The following is a 25,516-nucleotide window of genomic DNA, read 5'->3' as shown; positions in this document are numbered from 1 at the left end:
TAGCCAGATCTGGATCTGTATCTTCGCCAAAATTGAACCAATTCTTCCTTGTCACACACCCAACCTCTCCACCAAGTTTCGTCTGAATCTGTCACAACTTTTTGAGATATCTTGCTGTATATCGTTGTTGGCCCTATCTCCCAAAGTTGAAGAATCACTTAAAAATTATACTAGCCGGATCCGAATCCCGATCTTCACCAAAATCTAATAATTTCGTCCGTGTCACATACATGACCTCTTTGCCAAATTTCGTCCGAATCCGTCCACAACTTTTTGAGATATCTTGTTCACAGACAGACAGGCAAACAAACAAGAAATATGTCATGGATAGCATGATACTTGCGAAATCCCTAAAATAAGTTGTTGGCATTCGATGACTTTAAAAATACTTGGTGGTTGAATTTAGTGAGCAGATATGCAAATCCTCTTAAAATTGCAAGTCAATCGGATGAAAATTGAGGATTTTAGAAAGTTGGCCTATGTTAACCTTTTAGCCAATGTTGACCTCAAAAATACTTGGTGGTTGAATTTAGTGACCAGGTATGCAAATCCTCTTAAAATTTCAAGTCAATCGGATGAAAATGGAGGATTTTAGAAATATGACAAAGTTGGTGACCTATTGACCTTTTGACCCCAAAACAATAGGCTTCTTGCTTATAACCAACTCCACCGTTTGGAGAGGTTTTGTGAAAATCGGTTGAAAATTGTGACCTGTAGGTGACTGACATGCAGACATACAGACAAACAGACAGAATAACGCACAAGACTAACCAATATACTTGAAAAATCTTCGATTTTCACAAGCAACAAACAAACAGACAGACAGACAGGGGTGAAAACATAACCTCCATCCACCTTCAGTGGCGGAGGTAATGACAGGACTAAAAGAGATACAGTTGGACAAAACTGGCGAGTTCCGTGACTAGGGTTGAAGCCAGGTCTGGCTGCTCCAGCTTGGGACGGAGCCACCATGTGCCGCTGCTTTGCTCGTGAGGAAAGGAGAGGGCATGGCTTGGCCTGGGGGAGACGTGACTCAGACGTGGCAGCACAGGCGAAGGCCAGCTTCCTGCCCGAGCCGATTCCACAGGTCTTCTCCGCTTCCTCCTGTGCACCCACCTTTATAGGCACCTCTACCCCACCACCCATCCCCCACCCCATACGTCACCCATGACGCGTAATTCCCCTCCCCTCTCGCTCGCCATTGGGTGCCGATCATCCTGATGGGTGGAGTGACCCCTTGCTGACCACACCCTGATGGTTTTCGTACTGCAGGATTGAGGCCGATCATGGAGCCGATTCTTCCCGCCTAAACCTGGGTCCCAACGCCTACCCTAACTTTTAAAGAGACATTTAGGACGGATTATAGAGGTGAGAACGGTAAACGTAGGGTCAAAAGGAATGGTAATTTTAGATACACACAATAGCGAAGTTTGACGGCGTCTAACTATTACTGAAGTGACGCATACATATCACATTTAATTACTTTACGCCTATGCTGAGACACTCATGAAGAAAATAACTGAACTATACCAAGCATCTTTAATCCACAAGGGGTCATTTCCACAACAATATTGTAACGAATTTGAGAAGTGTAACGAATTTGAGAAAATGTAAAGAATGTGAGAATTATGGTTTTGTTGTGTGTAAATGGCACCCTCCGTAATGTAAAGAAAGGTCGAAGCTCGTCCTCTTAGTTAATTCCATAAACCTACACACAGGACACCATATATCCTTTTAAATAGTTAGTCCCTTATTCTATGTAGGTTAAGGATGTGTGTTCCCAATAGTTTGACTCTTCATTGCACCGAAATAAATAAGAATAGGCCCCTCCGACGCCCCATGGCAGCTTCCAAGTGCCAGGTTTGCCAGGTTTGCTGCAATTGACTCTTTAGCCACTTTGCTGCATTTTCATCTCCCATCCACTTTGCTGCATTTGACTCCATTACGCACGAGGTAACCACGAAGAAGAAAGGCGGGTCTCCACCTCGTCATAGAGGGGAGGAGTGAGTCGGCCCCGCTCAACCAACCCAGAACGAGGGGTTTGGCTTGAGAGGGCGGAGAGAGAACACTTGGGGGAGGTTCGCAAAGGTTGAAGGGCGGGGCCTATATAACCCGCAGCAGGACGCTCCCCACAGAAGATGAGCTGAGAGGAGAGATGAGTTCTGAGTCCGGGAGATGAGCAGGTGTGACCAAGCCGCCGTGACACGTGCCGCGCTGCAGGAGAAACGGACCGAGGCAACGCAAGGAGCGCGCAAAGCAGCAGTGCGGACAAAGGAACTTCGCCCGCGCAGTTTGGACGACCGCGGCTCGGTTTCTTGACGGCGGTGCCTTCCGGCCCGACCGTGCCCAGTCCCCGTTGAACCTTCCTTGCCTCTCAAAGCCATCCATCTCCAAGCCATTCGTTCCTGCCATCATTTCCCCGTGTAAGTGTGAATGTTTGTCCGTCTTCCACGTTGTCCTGGGGTTTATTAATTAAGCTTGTATAGGTAAGCTAATTATTTCACTGTGTCTCCTGCTCCTTTCATTTCCCTGTATATAACCTTGACCACTCTCTTTGCTTTGGCTTGTGTAAATAATTAATAAATCCTGTTATTCCTCTGTACCTCTTCTTCTTCTTCATTCTCGTTCGGTCGCTTTAGTGGTTTCAATATTGAGTGTACGTGGCGCGATTCGGCCAACGTTCAGGATTGGGTTTAGTGAAGGCTAATGACTCGAACTTCGGGTTGCTAAAAACCGCTCGGCAACTAACTAGACCATCCAAACCGGGGTTCGAGCGGTACTTGTCTCCCTAGTCTGCGGAGGGACGGATAAATGTATTCGGGATAAACCCTGGGCTCATAACCCTGATCCGTTCCATCCCGCGGGATAGCGTTACAAGTGCCAGGAGCGGAGACGGTCAGCTTAACAAGACAAGGGACTAACCACCCCTTGCTAAGAGGGAAGAGCCGTACTCCGTATCCGTAACAATATATTAGTTCACCCAGAAGAGGGCGTCACTTGTGAGGTCCAGAAATTTGGGGAGACACCGAACCTCTTCTAGTGATTGAGTGAGGAAATAGATAGGTGTGTTCGTTTGAACAGTCATCTGAGGAGACATGTTGAGTCGTGTGAGATTTGCCTAGATTGATTGACATGTTCCAAGTGTCAGACCAGCATTTCATCTTTCATGGTCGACAGAAAGGGGAGCAGTTGTTGCCAGCCCGTTGGTGGGATGCATCCATACAGCATGTTGCTTGCTGAGAGTATATGATGTTTTATCCACTTTTTAAAATGCCCTGATTCTTCATAACCAGGAAATGGGAAGTTTTTTTCAAGGTAGGATTTGGCTCGGCTGGGTCAGGCAGTTGGTGACAAAAGACGAACCTAAATCCTTCCCCGGCCAACGGCCACGATAAGGTGGGAATAATTGTGGTCCTTAAAGAACAATAATGTCGGAAAAGTTACTGACATGGAGCTGGAGGCTATGGTTGCATTTCCTGTAAACTTTTAACTCGCATTAACCTTAATTGTAGCTTGATGACAACAGTTAAGAAAGGGGAATGATAAGATTTGAAGGTGTTTCACAATTAACTTAATTTGTGCGATTTCCTCACCCCACAGCTGGCCTAGGTCGTACAGGCACCCTTATAGCCTGCTACCTAATGAAACACCACAGTTTCTCAGCTGCACAGGCCATTTCCTGGATTCGGATTTGCCGGCCTGGTTCCATTATTGGTCCACAACAACACTTTCTCGAAGAGTATGCTTCTAATATCTTTCCATCTTTCTTGTCTTGACTCCATTTGACTGTAGTGTCCTGCTTGTAATGCCTTTCTTGCAGTGAGCTGCAGATATTTTTCAGATTATATATACAGTGTGTGTGTGTGTATATATATATATATATATATATATACACTACATGGCCAAAAGTATGCGGACGCCCCTTCTAATTAGTCGATTCGGCTGTTTCAGCCACACCTATTGCTGACAGGTACAGTCACGTGAAAAAGTATGTGCACCCCATGTAAAGTTTTGACTTTTTCAACATATTTCAACATACAGCTATTTGTTCATTTCAACAATATTGATAGATAAAGGTGATATAATATAACAAATATCATGAAACATTTACATTTTGTCATCCATTGTATAATTTAAATAAACATCAATGCAAATTTCGCATGTGGAAAAAGTAAGTACACCTTTGGCTCTAATAGGTGGTATTGCCCCCTTTGGCAGAAACAACCTCAAGTAGGCGTTTCTTATAACTGTCTACCAGTCTCTGACATCGACTGGCAGAAGTTTTTGCCCACTCCTCCATGCAGAATTCTTTCAGCTGTGCGATGTTTGAGGGGTTTCTTGCATGCACAGCTCGTTTCAAATCCCCCCACAACATTTAGATCCGGGTTTTGACTAGGCCATTCCAGAACCCTCCATTTCTTTCTTTTCAGCCATTCCTTGGTGGATTTACTGGTATGTTTAGGGTCATTGTCATGTCGCAAGGTCCACCTTCGGTTGAGCTTCAACCTTCCGACAGATGGCTTCACATTATCCTCGAGCACCTTCTGGTACAATGAAGAATTCATAGTGGATTCTATGATGGTGAGCTGCCCAGGCCCTGATGCAGCAAAGCTGCCCCAAACCATAATATTTCCACCACCATGCTTTACAGTTGGTATCAGTTTCTTGTGATCAAATGCTGTCTTTGGTTTTTGCCGAACGTGTCTTCTGGTACTGTGGCCAAATAGCTCTACCTGTGACTCATCTGTCCATAGCACATTGCTCCAGAAGTGCTGGTCTTTGCCTTGGTGTTCATTGGCAAACTTTAGTCTTGCCCTGATGTTCTTTCTGAACAGCAAAGGTTTCCTCCTGGCACACCTCCCATGTAGATCAAATTTGTGCAGCCTCTTTCTCATGGTAGACTCGTGCACTTTGACATCAACAGTGGCAAGAGCTACCTGTAGGTCCCGTGATGACATTCTGCGGTTCTTAGAGACTTTTTTCAGCATCTTGCGGTCTGCTCTCGGGCTGAACTTGCTAGGGCGGCCTGGCCTGAACAAGTTGGCACTTGTTTGGAATCTTCTCCACTTGTAGATGATATTCCGGACAGTCGAGTGATTGATTTCAAATTGTTTGGAGATCTTTTTAAATCCCTTCCCAGACTCGTAGGCATCTATAACCTTCTTTCTGAAGGCTTCAGAGAGCTCTTTTGATCTAGGCATGGTGACGCCGCACACTTCAACAACAAAGAGCAAACCAAACTAAATGTCTGAGGTTTAAATGAGACAGGTTCCTCCAAGATCCTCTCTAACGATGTTCTAATCATTTGCACCTGAGTTGGTGCACCTGATTCTAATTTTAGGTATTTGAAGTAGTGATAAATGTAGGGGTGTACTTACTTTTTCCACATGCGAAATTTGCATTTATGTTTGTTTAAATTATACAATGGACTACAAAATGTAAATGTTTCATGATATTTGTTATATTATATCACCTTTATCTATCAATATTGTTGAAATGAAGATCAAATAGCTGTATGTTGAAATATGTTGGAAAAGTCAAAACTTTACATGGGGTGTACTTACTTTTTCACGTGACTGTATGTATAATCACGCACACAGCCATGCAATCTCCATAGACAAACATTGGCAGTGGAATGGGCCATACTGAAGAGCTCAGTGACTTTCAACGTGGCACCGTCATAGGATGCCACCTTTCCAACAAGTCAGTTTATCAAATTTCTGTCCTGTTAGAGCTGCCCTGGTCAACTGCAAGTGTTGTTATTGTGAAGTGGAAACGTCTAGGAGCAACAACAGCTCAGTCGCAGAGTGGTAGGCCACACAAGCTTACAGAATGGGAGCGCCGAGTGATGTAGCGCGTAAAAATCGTCTGTCCTCGGTGGCAACACTCACTACCGAGTTCCAAACTGCCTCTGGAAGCAACGTCAGCACAACAACTGTTCGTCGGGAGCTTCATGAAATGCGTTTCCATGGCCGAGCAGCCGTACACAAGCCTAAGATCACCATGCACAATGCCAAGCGTCGGCTGGAGTGGTGCAAAGCTCGCTGCCATTGGACTTTCTAGCAGTGGAAACGCGTTCTCTGGAGTGATGAATCACGCTTCACCATCAGGCAGTCCGACGGACGAATTTGGGGTTTGGCGGAGGCCAGGAGAACGCTACCTGCCCGAATGCATAGTGCCAACTGTAAAGTTTGGTGGAGGAGGAATAATGGTCTGGGGCTGTTTTTCATGGTTCGGGTTAGGCCCCTTAGTTCCAGTGAAGGGAAATATTCACGCTACAGCATACAATGACATTCTAGACAATTGTGTGCTTCCAACTTTGTGGCAACAGTTTGGGGAAGGTCCTTTCCTGTTTCAGCATGACAATGCCCCCATGCACAAAGCGAAGTCCATACAGAAATGGTTTGTCAAGATCGGTGTGGAAGAACTTGACTGGCCTGCACAGAGTCCTGACCTCAACCCCATCGAACACCTTCGGGATGAATCAGAATTCCGACTGCGAGCCAGGCCTAATCACCCAACATCAGTGCCCGACCTCACTAATGCTCTTGTGGCTGAATGGAAGCAAATCCCTGCAGAAATGTTGCAACATCTAATGAAAAGTCTTCCCAGAAGAATGGAGGCTGTTGTAGCCGCCAAAGGGGAACCAACTCCATATTAATGCCCATTAATTTGGAATGAGATGCAAGACGAGCACATACGGGTGTGATGTTCTGGTGTCCACATACTTTTGACCATGTGTATATATATATTATATATATACACATGGGTTTCCAGTGTATATATAATATATATACACATAAAAACCTTATATAACAAGCTTTTGAGAGGTTTGAAGAGGATTGATGGATGTGGTTTGCCAGGTAAGTTGAAGGTATGGTGTTTGAAGTTTGGATTGATGCCACGAGTATTGTGGCCATTGATGATGTATGATATTGCCATTGGGCATGTAGAGAGGATGGAGGTTGTGGTGAGCGGGTTTGTGAGGAGGTGGTTGGGAGTGCCACGCTGTTTGACGAACATTGCCTTTTATGGTCAGGGTGGAAAACTCCAGTTTCCCTTGACATCATTAACCGAGGAGTTTAAGGTGGTGAGGGTGCGGGAGTTCATGATGTTGCGGGATTCAAGTGATGCAGTGGTAAAGAATGCTCTCCCAGAGAAGAAGGGAAGTCGGAAGTGGAATGCAAGAGCAGAGGTGGACGAGATGGAGGAGCGGTTGCAACAGGAGGAGGTCAGGGGGGTGGTACAGCATGGGAAGCATGGCTTGGGGTGGATGAAGCATGAGTGATGGGGAAAGGCATGTGTGAAAGAGAGGAGGAAGATGGTTGAGATGGAGGTGAGAAGAAAGGAAGAGGAGAGGAGATATGTGAAAGCAGTCGGTCAGGCACAGCCAGGTGCTTGGACTAAGTGGGAAGGTGTGCGGGTGAGGATGTTGAAGTGGCAAGAGATTTGCATTGCTTTTTTATCACCAGGAAGCAGGCAAGCTTGTGGGCACAGGGAGAGGTGCATCGCAGCAAGTGCAAAATGCTAAGAAGAATGAAGGTGGTACCTTACACCAGCAAAGATGAGACAACTTCTCGATCTACATTGCATGATTCAGGCAGCCAAATTGAAGATGTGAGTTAACCATTCTAAACCTCATATTGCTCATTTTATTGTGCATCAATTCGATTTTGAAGATTTGCATCTGGATATGAGAATTTTTAAACGATGCTTCATCAATCAGTGATCGGGCCAAAAACAATATATGGCATGATATTTCATGCCCCTTTGATCATCCTTCTTGGCAGTGGCAGTTCCTTTTTGAAGACCGGTGTTTGACACAAGGAGATCGGCTCCGCTCCCTGAAGCATAAGAGACATCCTCGCCACACTGCCATCACAAGGTGCGCACTGCGGGTTTCTTGTAGAGTATCGAAGATTATGGAAATGCATTACAGGAATGAAAAGAGGTATTTGGAAGTAGATACTGAATATATTTTAGTGCAAATTATTATCACAGAACATTCAAAAAAGGTCGATAAGTTGTATTCTGTATGTGAACCTTTTGATTTATTCCCAATGTACTTTATTGCTTCGCACTATTAAGATAAGTTAGTTGGTTGCCATTTGACCATCTCGTTTTGTTTCTCAGGTATACAGGCTCAATAATGTTCATATTTTTATTTGCACTCACATGACTGAATTTTCCTTTCACCTTTTTACATCCATTAAGTAGTTCCACCACGTTCACCTCATTCTTTGGATGATTTTAATTTATTTATCCCAGTTGCAATTGAGCTTGTGTCACTTGGAGCAGCCTAACACTGAAATGTGGAATTAAACCCAGTTCCCAGGATGTTTCAGACATTGTGTGAAGAAATTGCATGCCAACCATTAAACAACCTCGATTTCTCTTAAGACTATGTTACTGGAGCTAAATTCCTACACGTATGTTGCACAGCATTATCCAACTCAAGCAGTGACTATAATGTTAAGGCTTCCTTGTTCCTGCGAATAACACAGAATTTGTGAAGAGATGTGTAAAAATAATGCCAGTCATTTGAGTGTTGTCTTTCTTTCCTCGTCCTAAAAGCTTGTGCCGCCTTTTGAAGGTTCAGTAATGTTTTCCTCACAAAATAAATTTGAATTCTCTCTGCAAAGGACAATTCAGCCACACACATAGCTGTTGGAGGGAAATCTATGGATATTGAAAGTTTCAGAAAACTGGAGGAATGTGTCGCCAATATGCCTCCGCATAATCCCTGCCCGTGACAATGGGTAGATGCCCTCGTTCACTGTCCTAAAAATAAACAAGTTTGATTTAAATCCCTTCAGCTGTTTTTGATTATCACATTTTTACCAGACACAACAGGTTTCACATCGATCAGTGAAGCGGTTTCTGAGAAGGGATTTTTTTTTTAATAAAGGCCTTCAAGCGAATATGGCTGCCAAATCACGTGACATATGACATCAAAAATGTAAACTCATGGGAAGGAGATCACATTTGTGAATTTTCATGCTGATCGGATAAGGTTCGTTTTTCTATCCAAGATGGCTTCCAAATCACGTGACATATTACATCATAATTTTGAAACTATATGCAGCAATGGTGTTCGATGACATTTGTAACGTTTTGCATCGATAGGGTAAGCAGTTTCTAAGATATAATTATTTAATATTTTCCTTCAATCCAATATGGCTGCCACACCATGTGACCCATGACGTTTTTGTTATCAACTTTTAATCTCCATGAAATCAGTCAATATAAACCAACTTTAGAGGCCATTTTTCCGCGCAAAGCGGGGGTTGGCCTTTTTCGGGAACCGTGGTTGTTGTTGTTTTTCGGTCCCCTTTTTGAAGCCATGTTTTACGGCCGGATGCCCTTCCTGACGCCAACCCTTTTTGCCGCCTTTTCAATGACACACGTAAAGTTTTGAGTCGATTGATTTGGTGGTTTGGGAGAAGATGTTTTTTTCAGGCGTTAGGTTAAATCTAACATGGCTGCCAAACCATGTGAACTATGATGTCATAAGTTTAATATTTCAATACAAATGGGTCAGAGATCATGTGCGTGCAATTTCAGTTTTTTAAGATGAGGCATTCAATGAAAACATTTATGGCTGGTATGCCACTTCACCAATTATGTCATCATTATCAGGCTTTTGTTCCCCATTGGGAGTACCTCACAATGTGGCAAGTTTCAAATTTTTCCATTCAGTGGTTTCTGAGAAATATTTTAAAAATTATTTGTGTTTAATCAAAGATGGCTGCCATGCCATGTGACATATGACATCACAAGTATCATAAAAGCATTCTGCATGGGTATGCTTCTGCTACCAGGCTCATACCCTGGAAGTTTCATCTCGATCAGACGTATGGTTGTTGAGAAAAACAAGGTTTAGCCCGTACGGACGTATGTACATACGGGTCGAACCACCCAAAAACATAATGCCTCCGGCCACGGTCGGGGGCGGAGGCATAAAAAGCTACATTGTGCCTGCACGGTCATTCAATTATGAATGAAATGATCGATATAAAAAATATATTGTTGAGGTGAAAACCCCCATTCTCTACCAAGGTAATGAGAAAAGGAAATAGGAGCGAGATTGGTGGGAGGGTCGGAAGGGGTCTGAGAAGGACACAGATAAGAGCACAAATATACAGCAAAATATTAAATATAGCCTGTATGGGGAGAATGACCACAGTCACACTCATGAGGGAATTGAAGAGGAGAGATGCAGAAGAAGAATGCAATAAAAATAAATAAAAAATAACCACCTTTAGAGGCCATTTTTCCCCGCAAAGCGGGGGTTGGCCTTTTTCGGGCACCGTGGTTGTTGTTGTTTTTTGGTCCCCTTTTTGAAGCAATGTTTTACGGCCGGATGCCCTTCCTGACGCCAACCCTTTTTGCCGCCTTTAACGACAAACAGGGAATTACCAGTGAACTGGTACTCAAACTCAAATGAACAGAAGAAGAATGCAATGAAAGGATGAAATAATATTTTTTATGAGCAGTGAGGGGAAAGAATGAGGAAGGTATCAAAGAGACATTTTAGTTTGGTGGTGTTCCCTCACAGGCTTTGTCGGTAACTTCCCGTTATTGCCGTGTTTGAAACTTTCCAAAGACAGTTTATAACTCATTTAGTTATTTTCAGCACATAGCTGAGCTTCAGTTGATATCATGCAAGTTGTGCTTTATATGACTATCGGGAGACGTCCCAGATTAGTTCTTCTGGGAGTGCTCAAGATAAGTGGTGTTTTGTTTTCCTTTTAAGAAATTTTAGTTGCTTCCTCTTTCTTTTTTAGGTCGGAGGAGTCTCGCATGCAGACACGTTCTGCAACGCAGCCATTGAGGTGAGGTCTGGGTCTGCTTACTTTGTTGCTCCGCACATGTACATTTCTTGAGGTTGAAGATGATAAGGCTGATTATTCGCTGTTCGGTGAAGGGAGGCAGGATGCTGTGGGTAATGTCTTGATGACAGGCACTGGTATTTTTGCACTTTTTCCAGCACATTTTGGACTGATTTTGATGCAAAAACCTATATTGGCATCTTCCTATTACTTATATTTTGAGGGTTTGATGGAAAGTTTTTTTTGTAGTAGAGACAAACGATTGTTGCATGTCTTTTAGAATATGCTACCAATTTTCTTTTTTGGGGTAACATTAATTTTGCCTACATACTTTTTGTAAAAAAATAAAAACTCAAATGAGCAACGAAGTTTTGATTGAGGGGGATTTTGTTATAATCGTTTGAAAAGGGGAGCCCGATTTTTAATAAATGGAGTTCTGGAGTTCTGTTTATATTTGTAATCTTTGTTTCACAATTAAAAACTGCTACCATCTATCTATAGTATAAAAGTGAATTTGTGTATTTATACAGACTTGGCATTTAATATGGAATATTATTTTTTTCTTGACTTGGGTTTACTTTCTGAACTCAGTATATCAATCTGGTGAGTTTCTTTTACCCTTCGGTGATGTCTTTGTTGAAAGAACCATGTCACTGATTGTCTTTCGCAGCAAGAAGTCTTTGACCAACTTCTATCTACCCATCCCAACTCTCTCTTCCTCATATGTGGTGATTTCAATTGTCACCATGCCAGTTGGCTGGGTGTGGGTACCTCTCTCACCAGCCACGGCTCTTCAGCAAAGGACTTCTGCGACTCACTGGGACTGACACAATCTGTCAATTTCCCGACCCGGATCTCAGTCAACGGAGCATCTTCTCTTCTGGATTTGGTTATGACAAACTTCCCTGAAAATGTCTGCTGCTCTTCTTCTGCTCCAATCGGCTCATCTGATCATGTGCTTGTCAAAGTGGACATCTCTCTGACCATTCTCAGAGAGCCTCCTCAGCGTCGACGAGTCTGGCATTTCACTCAGGCCAACTGGCACGGTCTTCAAGCAGCCATCAATCATCTGGACTGGTCTCCCATCTCTACCGCCTCTGACATCAACTCATCCTGGGAATTCTTTCAAAGTAAATTGCTCTCTCTCATGCACAGATTTATCCCATCTCGTCTTCAGTTGTCATACCCTTCCTCCCGTCCATGGTACACGGAATCTTGTGGTGAGGCTGTTGCCCTGAAACAACTTGCTTTCGTCTCCTGGAAAGCAAATCCAACGGAAGGAAATCTCATTTCCTTTCACAAAGCCCGAAACAAGTGTGTGTCCACCCTCAGGAGAGCCAGGAAACAATATCTCACCGTTCTCAAGACCGAACTCTCTTGTCTGTCTCCCTCTTCCAAATCCTGGTGGCGTCTGGTCAAATCTGTTTCTGGTGTTTGTTCCCCCTCCATCCCCTCCCTCACCTCAAACGGCTTAACGGCTGACTCCGCACGTGAAAAAGCTGAATGCCTCAACTCTGTGTTTGCCTCTAAATCTTGTGCCCCAAACCCATCCCTCTCTGTACCCACCATACCCAGTCGTACCCAGCTGCTCCTGGACTCTGTGTCCTTTCCTCCTGACAAGGTGGAAAAGTTTCTGTCAACCCTCGACTCTGATTCTGCAACTGGTCCTGACGGCATCAGCCCACGGGTCCTAAAATCATGTTCTTCCGCTCTTTCACTCCCTCTTTCTGTTCTCTTCACCCTCTCTTTTGCTCAAGGTCATCTGCCATCTGCTTGGAAATCAGCCAACATCACCGCTTTGCACAAAAAAGGTGCAAAAACAGATCCCAGCAACTACAGACCAATCAGCCTTCTCCCAATTATCAGCAAAGTCATGGAATCCATCATTGCTTCAGATATGAAATCTTTCCTCTTCTCCAATGGCTTGATCTCTGATCATCAATTTGGTTTCAGACCTGGTCACTCTACTCTGGACATGCTGCTTCTGCTTTCTCAACAATGGATGGAGGTCCTCAACACCAAACAGGAAATTAGAGCTGTCTCCCTTGACATTTCACGTGCCTTCGATACGGTCTGGCACCCTGCTATGCTCACCAAACTCTCCTCCTTTGGTATCCATGGAAATCTCCACGCATGGCTGGCGGACTTCCTCTCTGGTCGTAGTCAACGTGTGGCCCTGAATGGGTTTCTCTCATCTCCTCTTCCTGTTCAGGCTGGAGTTCCCCAAAGTAGTGTTCTGGGCCCTGTGCTTTTTCTGGTCTTCATCAATGATCTCTCTGACTCTCTTGAAAATCCTCTCTATCTCTTTGCTGACGACTCTACTCTCTGTCGCTCCATTCCTCATCCCTCAGATCGGCAGTCTGCAGCCTCCTCACTCTCTGCAGACCTGGACAAAATCACAGACTGGGCAAACAAATGGAACATGTCTTTCAATCCTGATAAATCTCACACTCTTACGATGTCTCTCCGAAAAGACCGACTGGAAAACCCTCCCATCCACTTTCTGAATAATCCTCTCCAAGAAGTTCTGTCACTCAAGCTTTTGGGTCTCACTATTTGCCATGATCTTTCCTGGGAAAACCACATTTCAAATCTGGCCTCCAAAGCCAGTCGCCGACTGGGCATCCTCCGTCGTGTGAAGTCCTTCCTTGGCACACCTGAGCTCCTCACCACATACAAGGCTTTCATCCGCAGCTCTATGGAATACTGCTCTCCCCTCTGGTCTGGTGCTCCTGCCTCACACCTAGCCCGTCTTCACGCTGTTGAAACCAAAGCGTTCAGAATCATTGGAATCTCCCGCGATGAAGCTAACTCCAAGGGCCTTTCACTCGCTCACCGCAGGCAGGTTGGTGGTCTTTCCGTCTTCTACCGACTCCTCTCTGGCCTTGCCCCCCCAGCCCTCTCTGGGCTCTGTCCCCCAAATATTCCTACAGGTCGCACAAGATCTGCCTGCAACCCTCTTATGGTTAAACTGCCAAAATCAAGACTTTCTGCTCACCTTCACTCCTTCATTCCTCTTTTCTCCCGCCTCTGGAACAAACTCCCTCACTCTCTTCAATCCCACTCTACCCTCCAGGTCTTTAAAACAGCTGTTCACCACCATCTCTTATCCTCCCTCATCCAAAACCTTGATCTTTTCTACCCCCGCTAATTTCGGTCCCCATGTGTTTTATACCTCTCCCCCCCCCCCCCCCTCCCCTTCCCACGCCTCCTGCCCCCAAGCCCTCTCCCTCCCACACTTCTCCCTGCTCTCAAATGTTGTGGTTGTGTGCTTCCCCTACTCTCCCCATCTTGGCTTCCGCTCCCTCTTTTGTATATTTTGTTTGTCTGGTTGATTTGTTTGTGAAATAAATGTTAGCTCTTTCACGAGCCTCGATTCAGTATACAAAAAAAAAAGAAAAAAAAAGTCAATACAACATGCATTTTAAGGCCATTTTCCCTGCTAGAGCGGGGGTTAGCCTTGCGGTCCCCATGACAATCTTCTCCATCTAGCGCCCTATTTTCTGCATCTCTCCTTGTTAACCCCCTTGCCCGCATTTCTTCTTCCACCATCTTTAGCCAAGTCTTTCTCAGTCTTCCCCGTCCTCTACTTCCTTCTACATTCATTTCCATCACTCTTCTCAACCAGTCACTTTCATCCTTCCTCAACACATGACCAAACCATCTCAACCTGTTCCTCTTCACAGCATCAATCACAGGCAATTTTCCCATCATCTTTCGCAATGCATCATTTGTCTTCCTCTCTCGCAACGATACTCCGCACATCCATCGAACCATTCGCATTTCCACCCTTTCCAGCCTTCGTTGCTGCTCTACGTTCATTACCCATGTCTCGCTCCCATAAATCATAACACTTCTCACACATGCAGCATACACCTTTCCCTTCAGCTTCAGCGACACTCTCCTCATCAGCACGCCACTCAGTTCCCGAAACTTCTTCCATGCACATCTCACTCGAGCAACCGTTGCCGAGTCTGATCCACCTTCTCCATTCAGCATGTCTCCGAGGTAGCAAAATGTTTTCACACCTTCCAGCTTCACGCCGTCTCCAAGATCCAACTCAACATTTCCTCCATCTGCAGCTCCCTCTGTGCACACCTTACATTTGAATGTAGCTGCCACACTGGTAAATGACCCTCTCAGACCACTACATTTTTGATGAACCCACTCAGCGCACATTGTACATTGAATGGAGTTCACTCCGACACCCTTCCTGCACACAGCACACAGCCACTTCCCAGTTCTTTCCACCTCACCACATGCTTTACCACTTGCCATCACCTTCGTCTTTCCGATATTCACCTTCAGACCTTTTGTCTCCATACATTCCTTCCACTTGTTCATCTTTTCCTTCAGTCCATCCATACTTTCCGCAATCAACACCAGATCATCTGCATACAACAACTCCCACGGTAAACCCTCCTTTATGTTCTGAGCCAGCACCTCCATCACAGCGACAAATAGTAGTGGACTTAGTACCGACCCCTGATGCACTCCCACCTTCACCTCAAACTTACCACTGTTCCCGTCCTTCGTCCTTACAGCTGTGCGCGCTCTTTTGTACATTTCCATCACTACTCTGATCAACCATTCCTCCACTCCTAACTTCCTCAATGCCCATGTCAATACTTTGCGTGGAACCCTATCGAATGCTTTCTCCAGATCAACAAACCCAAAAAACAACTTCTTCCTCTTCTCCATGTACTTCTCCTGCAACTGCCTCACAATGAAAAGCGCATCTGTCGTTCCTCTTCTTGGCATAAATCCAAACTGCATTTCGTCGATCTTCACTTTCTTCCTTATCCTCCTCTCCAACACCCTTTCCAATACCTTCATTCCATGCTCCAATAACTTTATCGCTCGGTACGAGCCACACTCCAGAGGGTCACCTTTCCCCTTGTATAGAGGGACGAGGGTACTCAGTTCCCAATCCACTGGAATGCGGCCTTCTTTCACCACCAGATTACAGATCTCTGTCATTCTCTTCACACCCCAACTTCCTGCTGCCTTCAACATATCTCCCACAACTCCCGTCGGCCCTCCCGCTTTTCCACTCTTCATTGCTCAATTGCAATAGCAAGAAGTCAATAACAGGATTATATCACAGGTAGCGTGACAAAATGTAAGGACAGGTACATTTGACGATTGGCTTCACAATCGCGTATATAAGGGTTGTTGCATTCTGTATTAGTGGAAAACAACTGCTGCACGTCTACAAAAGTTATTGCCGCTTCCTCTGGAGATGGTCCGTCATCTCGACAATGCTGTTTGTCATGGAGTGGTGGGTTTACGAAATTCCGGCATGAAACAGCGTGCTATTGCTCGGCAGTATGGCATCACTCAAGGTCAGGTATCAAAGATCCTGAAACAAAATGCTCAGAGGGGTGTCCCTACTCCAATACCGAGGCCAGGACGTCCACGCAGAACCACAAGGAGGGATGATCGCCAGCTGCACCGGTTAGTCTGCAATGGCCGTACCAAGTCAGCTAATCGGCTAGGGCTGAGTGGCAGCAACTGACAAATGTGCCTGTATCCAGAAGGCTAGTCAACCAACGACTGGTTCAAGCAGGTTATCGTGCCAGGCGTCCCCTGAGAAAGCCACGCCTGACCAGACAACACAGCCAGCGCCGATTGCAGTGGGCCAGAGAGCACCATCAATGGCAGCCAGGACACTGGAATCACGTGACCTTCAGTGACGAGTCTAGATTTCTGGTCTATCGTCAAGATGGCCGCGTCCGAGTGCGCAGACAAGTGCATGAAGCCCACAACGAAGATTGTATAGTGCCAAGAGTTTCCAAGCTGGAGGTGGTGGGGTGACCGTTTGGGCTGCTTTTCATGCAGGGCGCAAAACTGACCTGGTTGTTCTGAATGGAAACCTGAACCAGTTCAAGTACAGGGTCATTCTGGAAGAAACATTGCTTCCATTTGCTTGTGCAGCCTTTCGAGGAAACTTTGTCTTCCAAGATGACAATGCACGGCCTCATCGTGTTCGCATGATCCAACATTTTCTTCCTGACCGTGGTGTAGAGCATATGGAGTGGTCTGCGATGTCCCCGGATATTAATCCGATAGAGAACTTGTTGGCAGAATTAACGCGTCAAATCGACAACTTGGACCAGCAGCCTGCCTCTGTGCGTGAATTGCAGCAGACTATTGTCACTGCATGGCAAGCGATTCCTGTCCAAACCTTGGCAAATCTCATGAACAGCATGCCTCGACGTGTACGTGCTCTCCTGAATGCTCGTGGGGGTTACACGAAGTACTGAACTGTAATTTTACTGTCCGTAATCCCAGTCATAATTTAGCTTTTGTTTTTGTTGAAAAAAAATTTGGCTAATGTGCAAAATAGAGATACTTCTGGAAAACGTACAGAAGTTTAACACAGTACTGTCCGTGAATTGAGTTCGATATCAGTGTACATCACTTTCAAGGATCAATTTATTTGCTTCGAAATGTCAAATGTGGTTTTTGTTTCTTTTAAAGGTCACATTAACAAAATCTAGAATAATTTCAACATAATTCCAATGAACTTTTGGTTCTAAGTCATCTTGAAACGTAAGTTCACTCCCACAAAAAAAATATTCCATATTAAATGCCAAGTCTGTATATGCTTCAAAAACCAAAAAACTGCTGAACCCAATCCAACCAAATTTTGGCTGTTGCCTGAGGTTACCCCGAGTATGGTTTCTGTCAGGGTAGCATATCTGGTGGAGGGGGTTCAGGGTGAGGGGAAGACCCCAATTCTCTCCACGTAAATGTGTTTCGAATAGCGCCACCTGGTGGTATCTGGTATTACAAGTCATCTTCTTGTTACATAAGATTTATATACTTTACCATATGCATTCTGCTGATGTAATATGAGTGAGAATAATTTGAAACTTTCAAAATGTTTCATTACACTAATTTTAAGTGAAGGTTCAAACCAAAGCATCCAACAGTGAAGCGGAAGTTATTTTTGTTCACACCATATATGATCAGCAATGATGGTTGATTAAGGTGATGTTAGCTGACTTCCAAGCAGATTGAAGATGACCTAGGGCAAATTATAGAGTGAATAGAGCAGATTGTCTGTGAAGTACACCATGCCATCAATTGATTAAACCTGTCAGAGAAGCGCCGGGTAAAAATACCCAGCGTAAATATATATTTAAATCACACCAAATGCTTTATCGTTTTACCACAACTGTATTGTATGTATAGTTGGTAATGATCATCAGATTTTATCTTAATTTACAATACAAAAAAAAAATCACAACTTGATTTTCCAGCCTTGTTGCAAAAAAGATGAAACATAGAAAGAAGGACTTGTATGTTAACAATCACCAGGTAATATCTGTCAATTCTGAGTAGTTTTGTGGGATACATCTGTATTATAAAAGGAGCTGTGTCTGTCTTTCTGTCATGTTATAACTTGAGAATGGATTAACCGATTTCAATAAATCCAATTAAGGTCGATTTGGGTATTTCTCTTGAGTGTTTGTGATCCCCCCAAAAAATTGATAATTTATTTTATTTTATGGGTACACACGTGTCAAAACTGCAAATGCCAACATGTGACGTTGGTTTTCCCTGCACGGAAAGAAGGATCTCCCAGGAATCCTTTTTTTCTTCCCCCTTAGATTAGCCATCGCAGCAAAGATTGGTATTTCCGTCAGCGAAGCGACGGTCTTATATTCTAGTTATTAATTAAACTTCCGATGGGTCTTATATTCTATTTATTAGTTAAACTTCCATCAAACACATATTATTTTTTCCCCATGTCACCCATTCCCATCCAGGCTAATAAGCAGGATGGGATTGGGTAATATGAGGATTGGGATTAGATAATAGGATTGGGATTGGGTAATATTGGGATTGGGTAATATGAGACAAGGATGGCAAAAAGCACACTCGCCTCTAAGCTGTCTAGCCTGGGTTTGAATCCCGACCCATCTATGAACTGTCATCCCGGTGTTTCACAGGCAGGGTGATTCATCGATGTGTGTGCTGTTTATCGGAAGTCCCGTCTGCCAGTATTCATTGGTGGACATTGAAGATCCCATGGTGTCCTTCGTGAAGAGTAGGCGAGCTATCGCCAACATCATGGCCAAACTCCAAATTCCTGCCCAAACTAGTCAAACGTCAGGCCTGACTAGCCGGTTCGTGATGAACTAGTCGTGACTAGCCTAATGATGGCTGTTAAAGGAAGAAGAAAGAAGAAAATGATGTCACTTGTAAGCAGATTGTTATGCTTTTTAACATATGAGAATAAATATTATTGCCTTATAGTGAAGGAAATAAAACTTTACCAATTAACAATTACCACTTATTCTTTCGTTGAACACTGTATATCTTAACGTGTCACACAAGTTTATTTTGAAGATTGCACATTTGTATAGTTTGCTTGGAGAATGGAAGATTGGAGTGTGTATACCTGTCAGCAGAAATGAGAATGGAAAGTAGTAAGATTGGAAGTGAAGATGAAACTTTGATTCACAAGACCTATTCGATATCGGCTTATCTTGCTACTGTCCAACTCAGATGGTTGTAGCACCATTTACGTCAAGGTGCTACAACCGAACCGTCTATCCCCGATAATTTCACCCCAATTCCACTTTTTGAAATACCAACTTCTGTCCTGGAAGTCCTTGGTGTCCTTGTGTTTTATACTTCTCCCCCCCCCCCCCTCCCACGCCTCCTCCCCCCAAGCCCTCTCCCTCCCACACATCTCCCTGCTCTTAAATGTTGTGTGCTCTCAAGTGTTTGTGTGCTTCCCATTCTCTTGTCTTCCGCTCCCTCTTTTTATATATTTTGTTTGTCTGGTTGATTTGTTTGTGAAGTAAATGTCAGCTCTTTCACGAGCCTCGATTCAGTAAACAAAAAAAAAAAGAAAAAAAAAAGAAGGTAGATGATGATCTTTTATCAGGAGTGCAATATAGGAGCAATATGGAAATGAGCTTATATGCTGCCTAACAATGGAGAAGAAGAATCTGGATTCTGGAGGAAGGATTGGAGAAGGAGGGAGTGGAGGGGATTAAATGTTGGCGAAGTATTCGCCATATACCTCATGTGAGCAGGCACGGTCACCACATGACATATTTGAGACTCTGAGAGGAGAAAATGGAAGAGGCGATTCATTGAAATGAAATAACTAGAATGGCACTCTTCGATGTCATGACGTCTACTGATATGCCTCCACCCACATTATTACAGCATAACAATACTTGTACCAAGTTTGATTTAAATCCATTCAGGTGTTCTCAAGTTATCACATTTCTACATGACATGACCTCTGACCTTTGACCTCTTGACCCAAAAATTTAATCAGTTAATCTTTACAACATCATACATAACTGTACTAAGTTTGAATTAGATCACTTCAGCCGTTCTCAAGTTATAGACCTATTACACTTTGACCTTTGACCTTTTTACCCCCAAAATCTAATCAGTTCATCTTTACATCATTCTATGTAAGTGTACCACATTTGGTCAGAATCCCATCACTGGTTCACAAGTTATCGTGGTAACAGTATTTTTACCTAAAATGACCTCTGACCTTTGGCCTTTAACCTCGTGACCCCAAAATCTAATCAGTTAATCTTTACCTCATTATACATACCTGTACCAAGTTTGACTAAGATCCCTTTAGCCGTTCTCAAGTTATCGTGGTCACGAAAACCTATCGTGGACGGACGGACAGCCGGACAGACAACCTGAAACCATAATGCCTCCAACGACTTCGTCAGCGGAGGCATAAAAATAAACATTTCATAAGTAGAATGAATTGTGGAGGTTGATCGCAGGCTGCAATGGAGAGATGAAAGGAAATAATGGTCAAAAATGGAGCGGAAGGAGGGTGAGGATGAGAGGAATGGAGGGATGCTTGCGAAGGGAATTTTTTTTATCTTGGTGAGGAGAGGGAAATATATGTATATGAAGAGGGGGGAATCAGAATTATTCCCACCCTATCATTGTCTAAAATCTAAATCTTTCCACTCTTTGTGTGGCATTTCTCTTTTAGGATAACGACACTGGCACCTCTAAAATCACTGGAGACGACTGCGCGCCCTTCGCGTGCTGTCACAGCCAGCCTGCAAGCGAATAAACGCGTAACCCGGAGCATGGCCAATACACACCCTGGCCTGCGCAATAGGTGAGATAAAATGTGGAAAGATGTAAGATTACGGTCACTTTAGGATTCCATTGGAATATTGAATTTTTTTTTTTTAAAATAATTTTTTATTTAAAATTTTATTTTAAATTTATTTTATTTAAAAAATTTAATAATTTTTAATTATTATATAATTAAAAATAAAATAATTAATTATAATAATTATAATTATATATAATTATATATATAATTATATATATATAATTATATATAATTATATATATAAAATTATATATAATTCCTCTCCGTGACCATTTATTTCTTTATACGTATGTAACTCTATTTACATATGTTGTTCATACATATTCAGCATTATTACCTTTGCCACCGAAGTTGGATGGAGGGTATGTTTTAACCCCTGTTTGTTTGTCTGTTTGTCAAATAGTTATGGACGGATTCGGAAGAAAAGTGGTGGACAGGTTAGGTGTGTGACAAGGACGAATTGATTAGATTTTGGTTAAGATCCAGATCTGGATACTATAAAATTTTAAGTGATTCTTCACGATAGAAAGATAGGGCCAAAAACAATACATAGCACGATATCTCAAAAGGTTATTGACAGATTCGGACGAAACTTGGTGGATGAGTTGGTTTGGTGACGAGAACAAGCCGATTCGATTTTAGTTAAGGTACGGATGCAGATCCGGCCTATCAGTGGGATACAAAACGTAAACTGTTCAGCCTGGTGGAGGTACGCGCTCTACTGAGTGCCGTCGTAGTTTGTGCATGTGAACATAGCATCTCTCTTTGCGAGGCTTTCATAGTTGTCTCATTTTATAGAGGAATATTGGAAATATTTGTTTTTTTTTGGTGGTAGACAGCCAAACTTAATGTATTAAAATTTTGTCCATCTGGCCACTCTGCCATAAAGCCCAGATAGGTGGAGTGTTGCAGTGATGGTTGTCCTTCTGGAAGTTTCTCCCATCTCCACACAGGATCTCTGGAGCTCAGCCAGAGTGACCATCGGGTTCTTGGTCACCTCTTTTACCAAGGGCCTTCTCCCCCGATTGCTCAGTTTGGCCGGGCGACCAGCTCTAGGAAGAGTCCTGGTTGTTCCAAACTTCTTCCATTTAATAATTATGGAGGCCACTGTGCTCTTGGGAACCTTCATTGCAGCAGAATTTTTTTTGTAGGCTTCCCCAGATCTGTGCCTCGACACAATCCTGTCTCTGAGCTTTGCAGGCAGTTCCTTCGACCTCATGGCTTGGTTTTTGCTCTGATATTTTAATTGTCAGCTGTGAGACCTTATATAGACAGGTGTGTGCCTTTCCAAATCATGTCCAATCAATTGAATTTACCACAGGTGGACTCCAATCAAGGTGTAGAAACATCTCAAAGATGATCAAGAGAAATGGGAGGCACCTGAGCTAAATTTCAAGTGTCATTGCAAAGGGTCTGAATACTTATGTGAATGTGATATTTCAGTTTTTTCTTTTTAATAAATTTGCAAAACTTTCTAAAATCCTCTTTTATCTTTGTCATTATGGGGTATTGAGTGTAGATTGATGAGTGAAAAAATGAATTTAAATGATTTCAGCATAAGGCTGCAACATAACAAAATGTGAAAAAAGGGAATGGGTCTGAATAGTTTCTGAATGCACTGTATATATTAATTTATTTATACATATTAATTTCTTTATAATTATATACGGTATATATGTGTATATATATATATATATATATATATATATATATATATATATATATATATATATATTGTTACGGTCCGCGGATAAGGATGTTGTTTGCCGAGCGGAGGCACCGCGGCCGAACAGTTTTTCCCCGATTCACCCGATCCCCGAACGTTGGCCAGATCGTGCCACAGATATTAAATTTGGAAACCTCTAAAGCGACCGAATGTAAAGAGGAAGAAGAAGATGTACAGAAGAGTAACAGGATTTATTATTTACACACACAAGCAAAAGGAGCAGTCAAAGTTATATACAGGGAACATGGAAAAAGCAGGTGACACAGTGAAAATACTAGCTTATACAAACTTAATTAAATACCCAGGACAGAACAAACAGAACAAACTCATGTACACAAGAAGGATGGGATGGCAGGAATGAATGCTGGAAGGAGGAATGGGAAGGTTCAGCTGGGGCAGATGGTTCGGGCTTGATCCCGCACGGGACGTCGGCTGGACCTCGACGGCCACCGATGCCACCGCTATCTGGTCCCCGCGGGGTAACGGGTTGAAGCTGCCTGGTGGAGTCAACGCTGCTTGTGGAGCCAAAGCTGCTTCTCTGGCTCACCTCAGGGCGTGTCTGCCGTCTCTGGCGCAACTGCTTGTAATTGACCTTGAACCTTCTCTCTCTCCAAAGCTCATCCGGATCTTCCTTTTTGCGGTACTTTGCGCGCGCGCTTTTATAGCGCCTCCGGCGATTAAGCCGCCGGCCTTCAGGACACGCCCATCGGTGTGCTCACCTCGGCCCTGGTTGGTCGCGCGACCCTCTGGCTCCGCCCTTGATGACGACGGGCGGGCACGCCTTTCTTCCCCGACCAGAGCACATGTTCAATGGTGGTTTTGGAGGGGATGTAATATTGGCAATCGAGGCTTGGCCATGACGAAAAGGGGAAATGGAGGTTTTGGGAATGGGAATGAAGAATGAAGGGAATCTATCTTATTTCACTTGGTGCAATGGAGTGTCATTTTAATGGAAGACAACGCCTTAACCTAATACACAGAATAAGGAAATAAACTACTGAACAGGGATATTATCGTGTCCTTCAATGTATGCTTTATGGAATTAACTACCGGGACGCCCTTTGACCTTTATACACACTGGAGCAAGGAGGGCTCAGACTAAAACAATAATTCACAACCATTTACTATACAATACAACACAATCAAAAAAAATACAATCCTCATATCCGCAACAATATATATATATATATATATATATATATTATATATATATAGTCTACCAGCATCTCGGTCAGGAGGGGCCCAGAGACATTGTGAGGGGCAGAGACCAAAAGGGGGTTGTGAGTACAGAAGTGGATACACATATATAAGATGGCCATCTTAATCATATAGGGAATTGATTGTGGATTGTGAAGTGTTGATGGTTGTTTGTTGTCGATTGCTCGGGGAAAATCTCCGTGGTTGTATCATTGAAATTGTATGGTCATTGAAATATATTCTGGAACATCAGTTTCTCTTGGGTGGAATTCATAGGGATTGCGTTGCGAAAGCGCATCTATATAATACTACTTTCTGGCGAAGGTCCTCTCACGGTCCGGGGGTCACCGAGACCAGGTAGTCACCGAGGGGACCACGTAACAGAATATATATTCCAGGTACATTCACCGACGACCCAGGTACATTCACCGTGGCTCCGGTCGTAAGTTTGTTTATTTGCAATCACGTCACTCCATCCCCGTCCTCTGGTCGGCTCAGCGCACTCTCACTCTTCGTCCCAGCGCACCTGGTCACAGCAACGCACACGATCGCACCTCCTGCCTACGAACCCTGGCTAAATCACCTGAATTCATCCCTGCTGTTCAAAACAACATCAAGCTCACCCTGTTCAACACCCGGTCCCTCAACAACAAATGCCTCATCCTGAACGAATACATCCTGGATAACAAACTGGACTTTCTCTGTCTCACCGAAACCTGGCAACAACCTCTGGACTACTACACACTTAACCTCACCACACCCAATGGATATTCCTACGTCAATAAACCACGCTCGGAGGGCCGAGGTGGTGGAATTGCCGTTATCCACCGTCAAGACATCAAGACCAACCTCATCTCCATCTCATCTGCTCCATCATTTGAACACCTGGCTTTAAAACTCTCTGGTCGCACGCAGTCAGTCATGGCTGTCGTCTACCGCCCTCCCAAACCACACCCATCATTCCTGTCTGACTTCTCCTACTTTCTGACCCAGCTATGTTCCCTCTCCCCCTCAATCCTCCTCCTTGGTGATTTCAATATCCACATGGACTCCACTGACTCCACAATAACCACTGACTTCACTGATTTACTCACCTGCTTTAACCTCACTCAACATGTCGACTTTCCTACCCATATCCGTGGTCACATTTTGGACCTTGTCTGCTCCACTGGATTAAATTTGCACCATATCTATGGCTCTGACCTCACCCTCTCTGACCACTTAGCCATCACTCTGACCGTCAACATCCCCGCCCCAACACCAAGGCATTATCGCACAATCAACTTCCGTAAGCTAAACGCTCTTTCACCTACCTCATTCTCATCCACCCTCTCTGAAAAAATGTCCACTTCTCCCTTCATTGACCTCCACACCCCTTCTGACCTCACTGACTACTACAACCACACTCTCTCCTCCTGCCTTGACCAGCTTGCGCCTGTAAAAACCAAAACAGTTTCTTTCACCCATTCTGCTCCCTGGTTTACCCCTGAACTCCACCTGATGAAAACTCGTGCTCGCCAACTTGAAAGACTCCGCAATAAAACGGGTCTCACAGTTCACTCCCAAGCCTACAAGGACCACCTACAACACTACAAAGATGCCCTCTCCCGCGCCCGCTCTGCCTACTAC

General features: G+C 43.9%; 1 protein-coding gene across 4 annotated transcripts in view; it reads left to right on the top strand.

Moving 5' to 3' along the window:
* The window catches only part of CDC14A (cell division cycle 14A), a 197,164-nt gene that overhangs the window by 133,135 nt on the left and 38,513 nt on the right, over positions 1 to 25,516 (top strand). For all 4 annotated transcript variants that reach the window (XR_013621783.1, XM_078769756.1, XM_078769754.1 and 1 more), the window contains 5 exons: positions 3,601 to 3,739; positions 7,473 to 7,617; positions 7,791 to 7,885; positions 10,788 to 10,835; positions 20,833 to 20,964. Coding sequence is in view for 3 of the 4 variants with exons in the window: in XM_078769756.1 (XP_078625882.1) it covers positions 3,601 to 3,739; positions 7,473 to 7,617; positions 7,791 to 7,885; positions 10,788 to 10,835; positions 20,833 to 20,964 (559 nt within the window). In the remaining variant the exon portion in view is untranslated. The remainder of the gene's footprint in view (positions 1 to 3,600; positions 3,740 to 7,472; positions 7,618 to 7,790; positions 7,886 to 10,787; positions 10,836 to 20,832; positions 20,965 to 25,516) is intronic.

Source organism: Myxine glutinosa, chromosome 1 (assembly GCF_964187855.1).
Source record: "Myxine glutinosa chromosome 1, kmMyxGlut1.1, whole genome shotgun sequence".
Classification (NCBI taxonomy): domain Eukaryota; kingdom Metazoa; phylum Chordata; class Myxini; order Myxiniformes; family Myxinidae; genus Myxine; species Myxine glutinosa.
The sequence above is the reverse complement of the archived record's forward strand: the minus strand, read 5'-3'. Positions and strand labels throughout refer to the sequence as shown.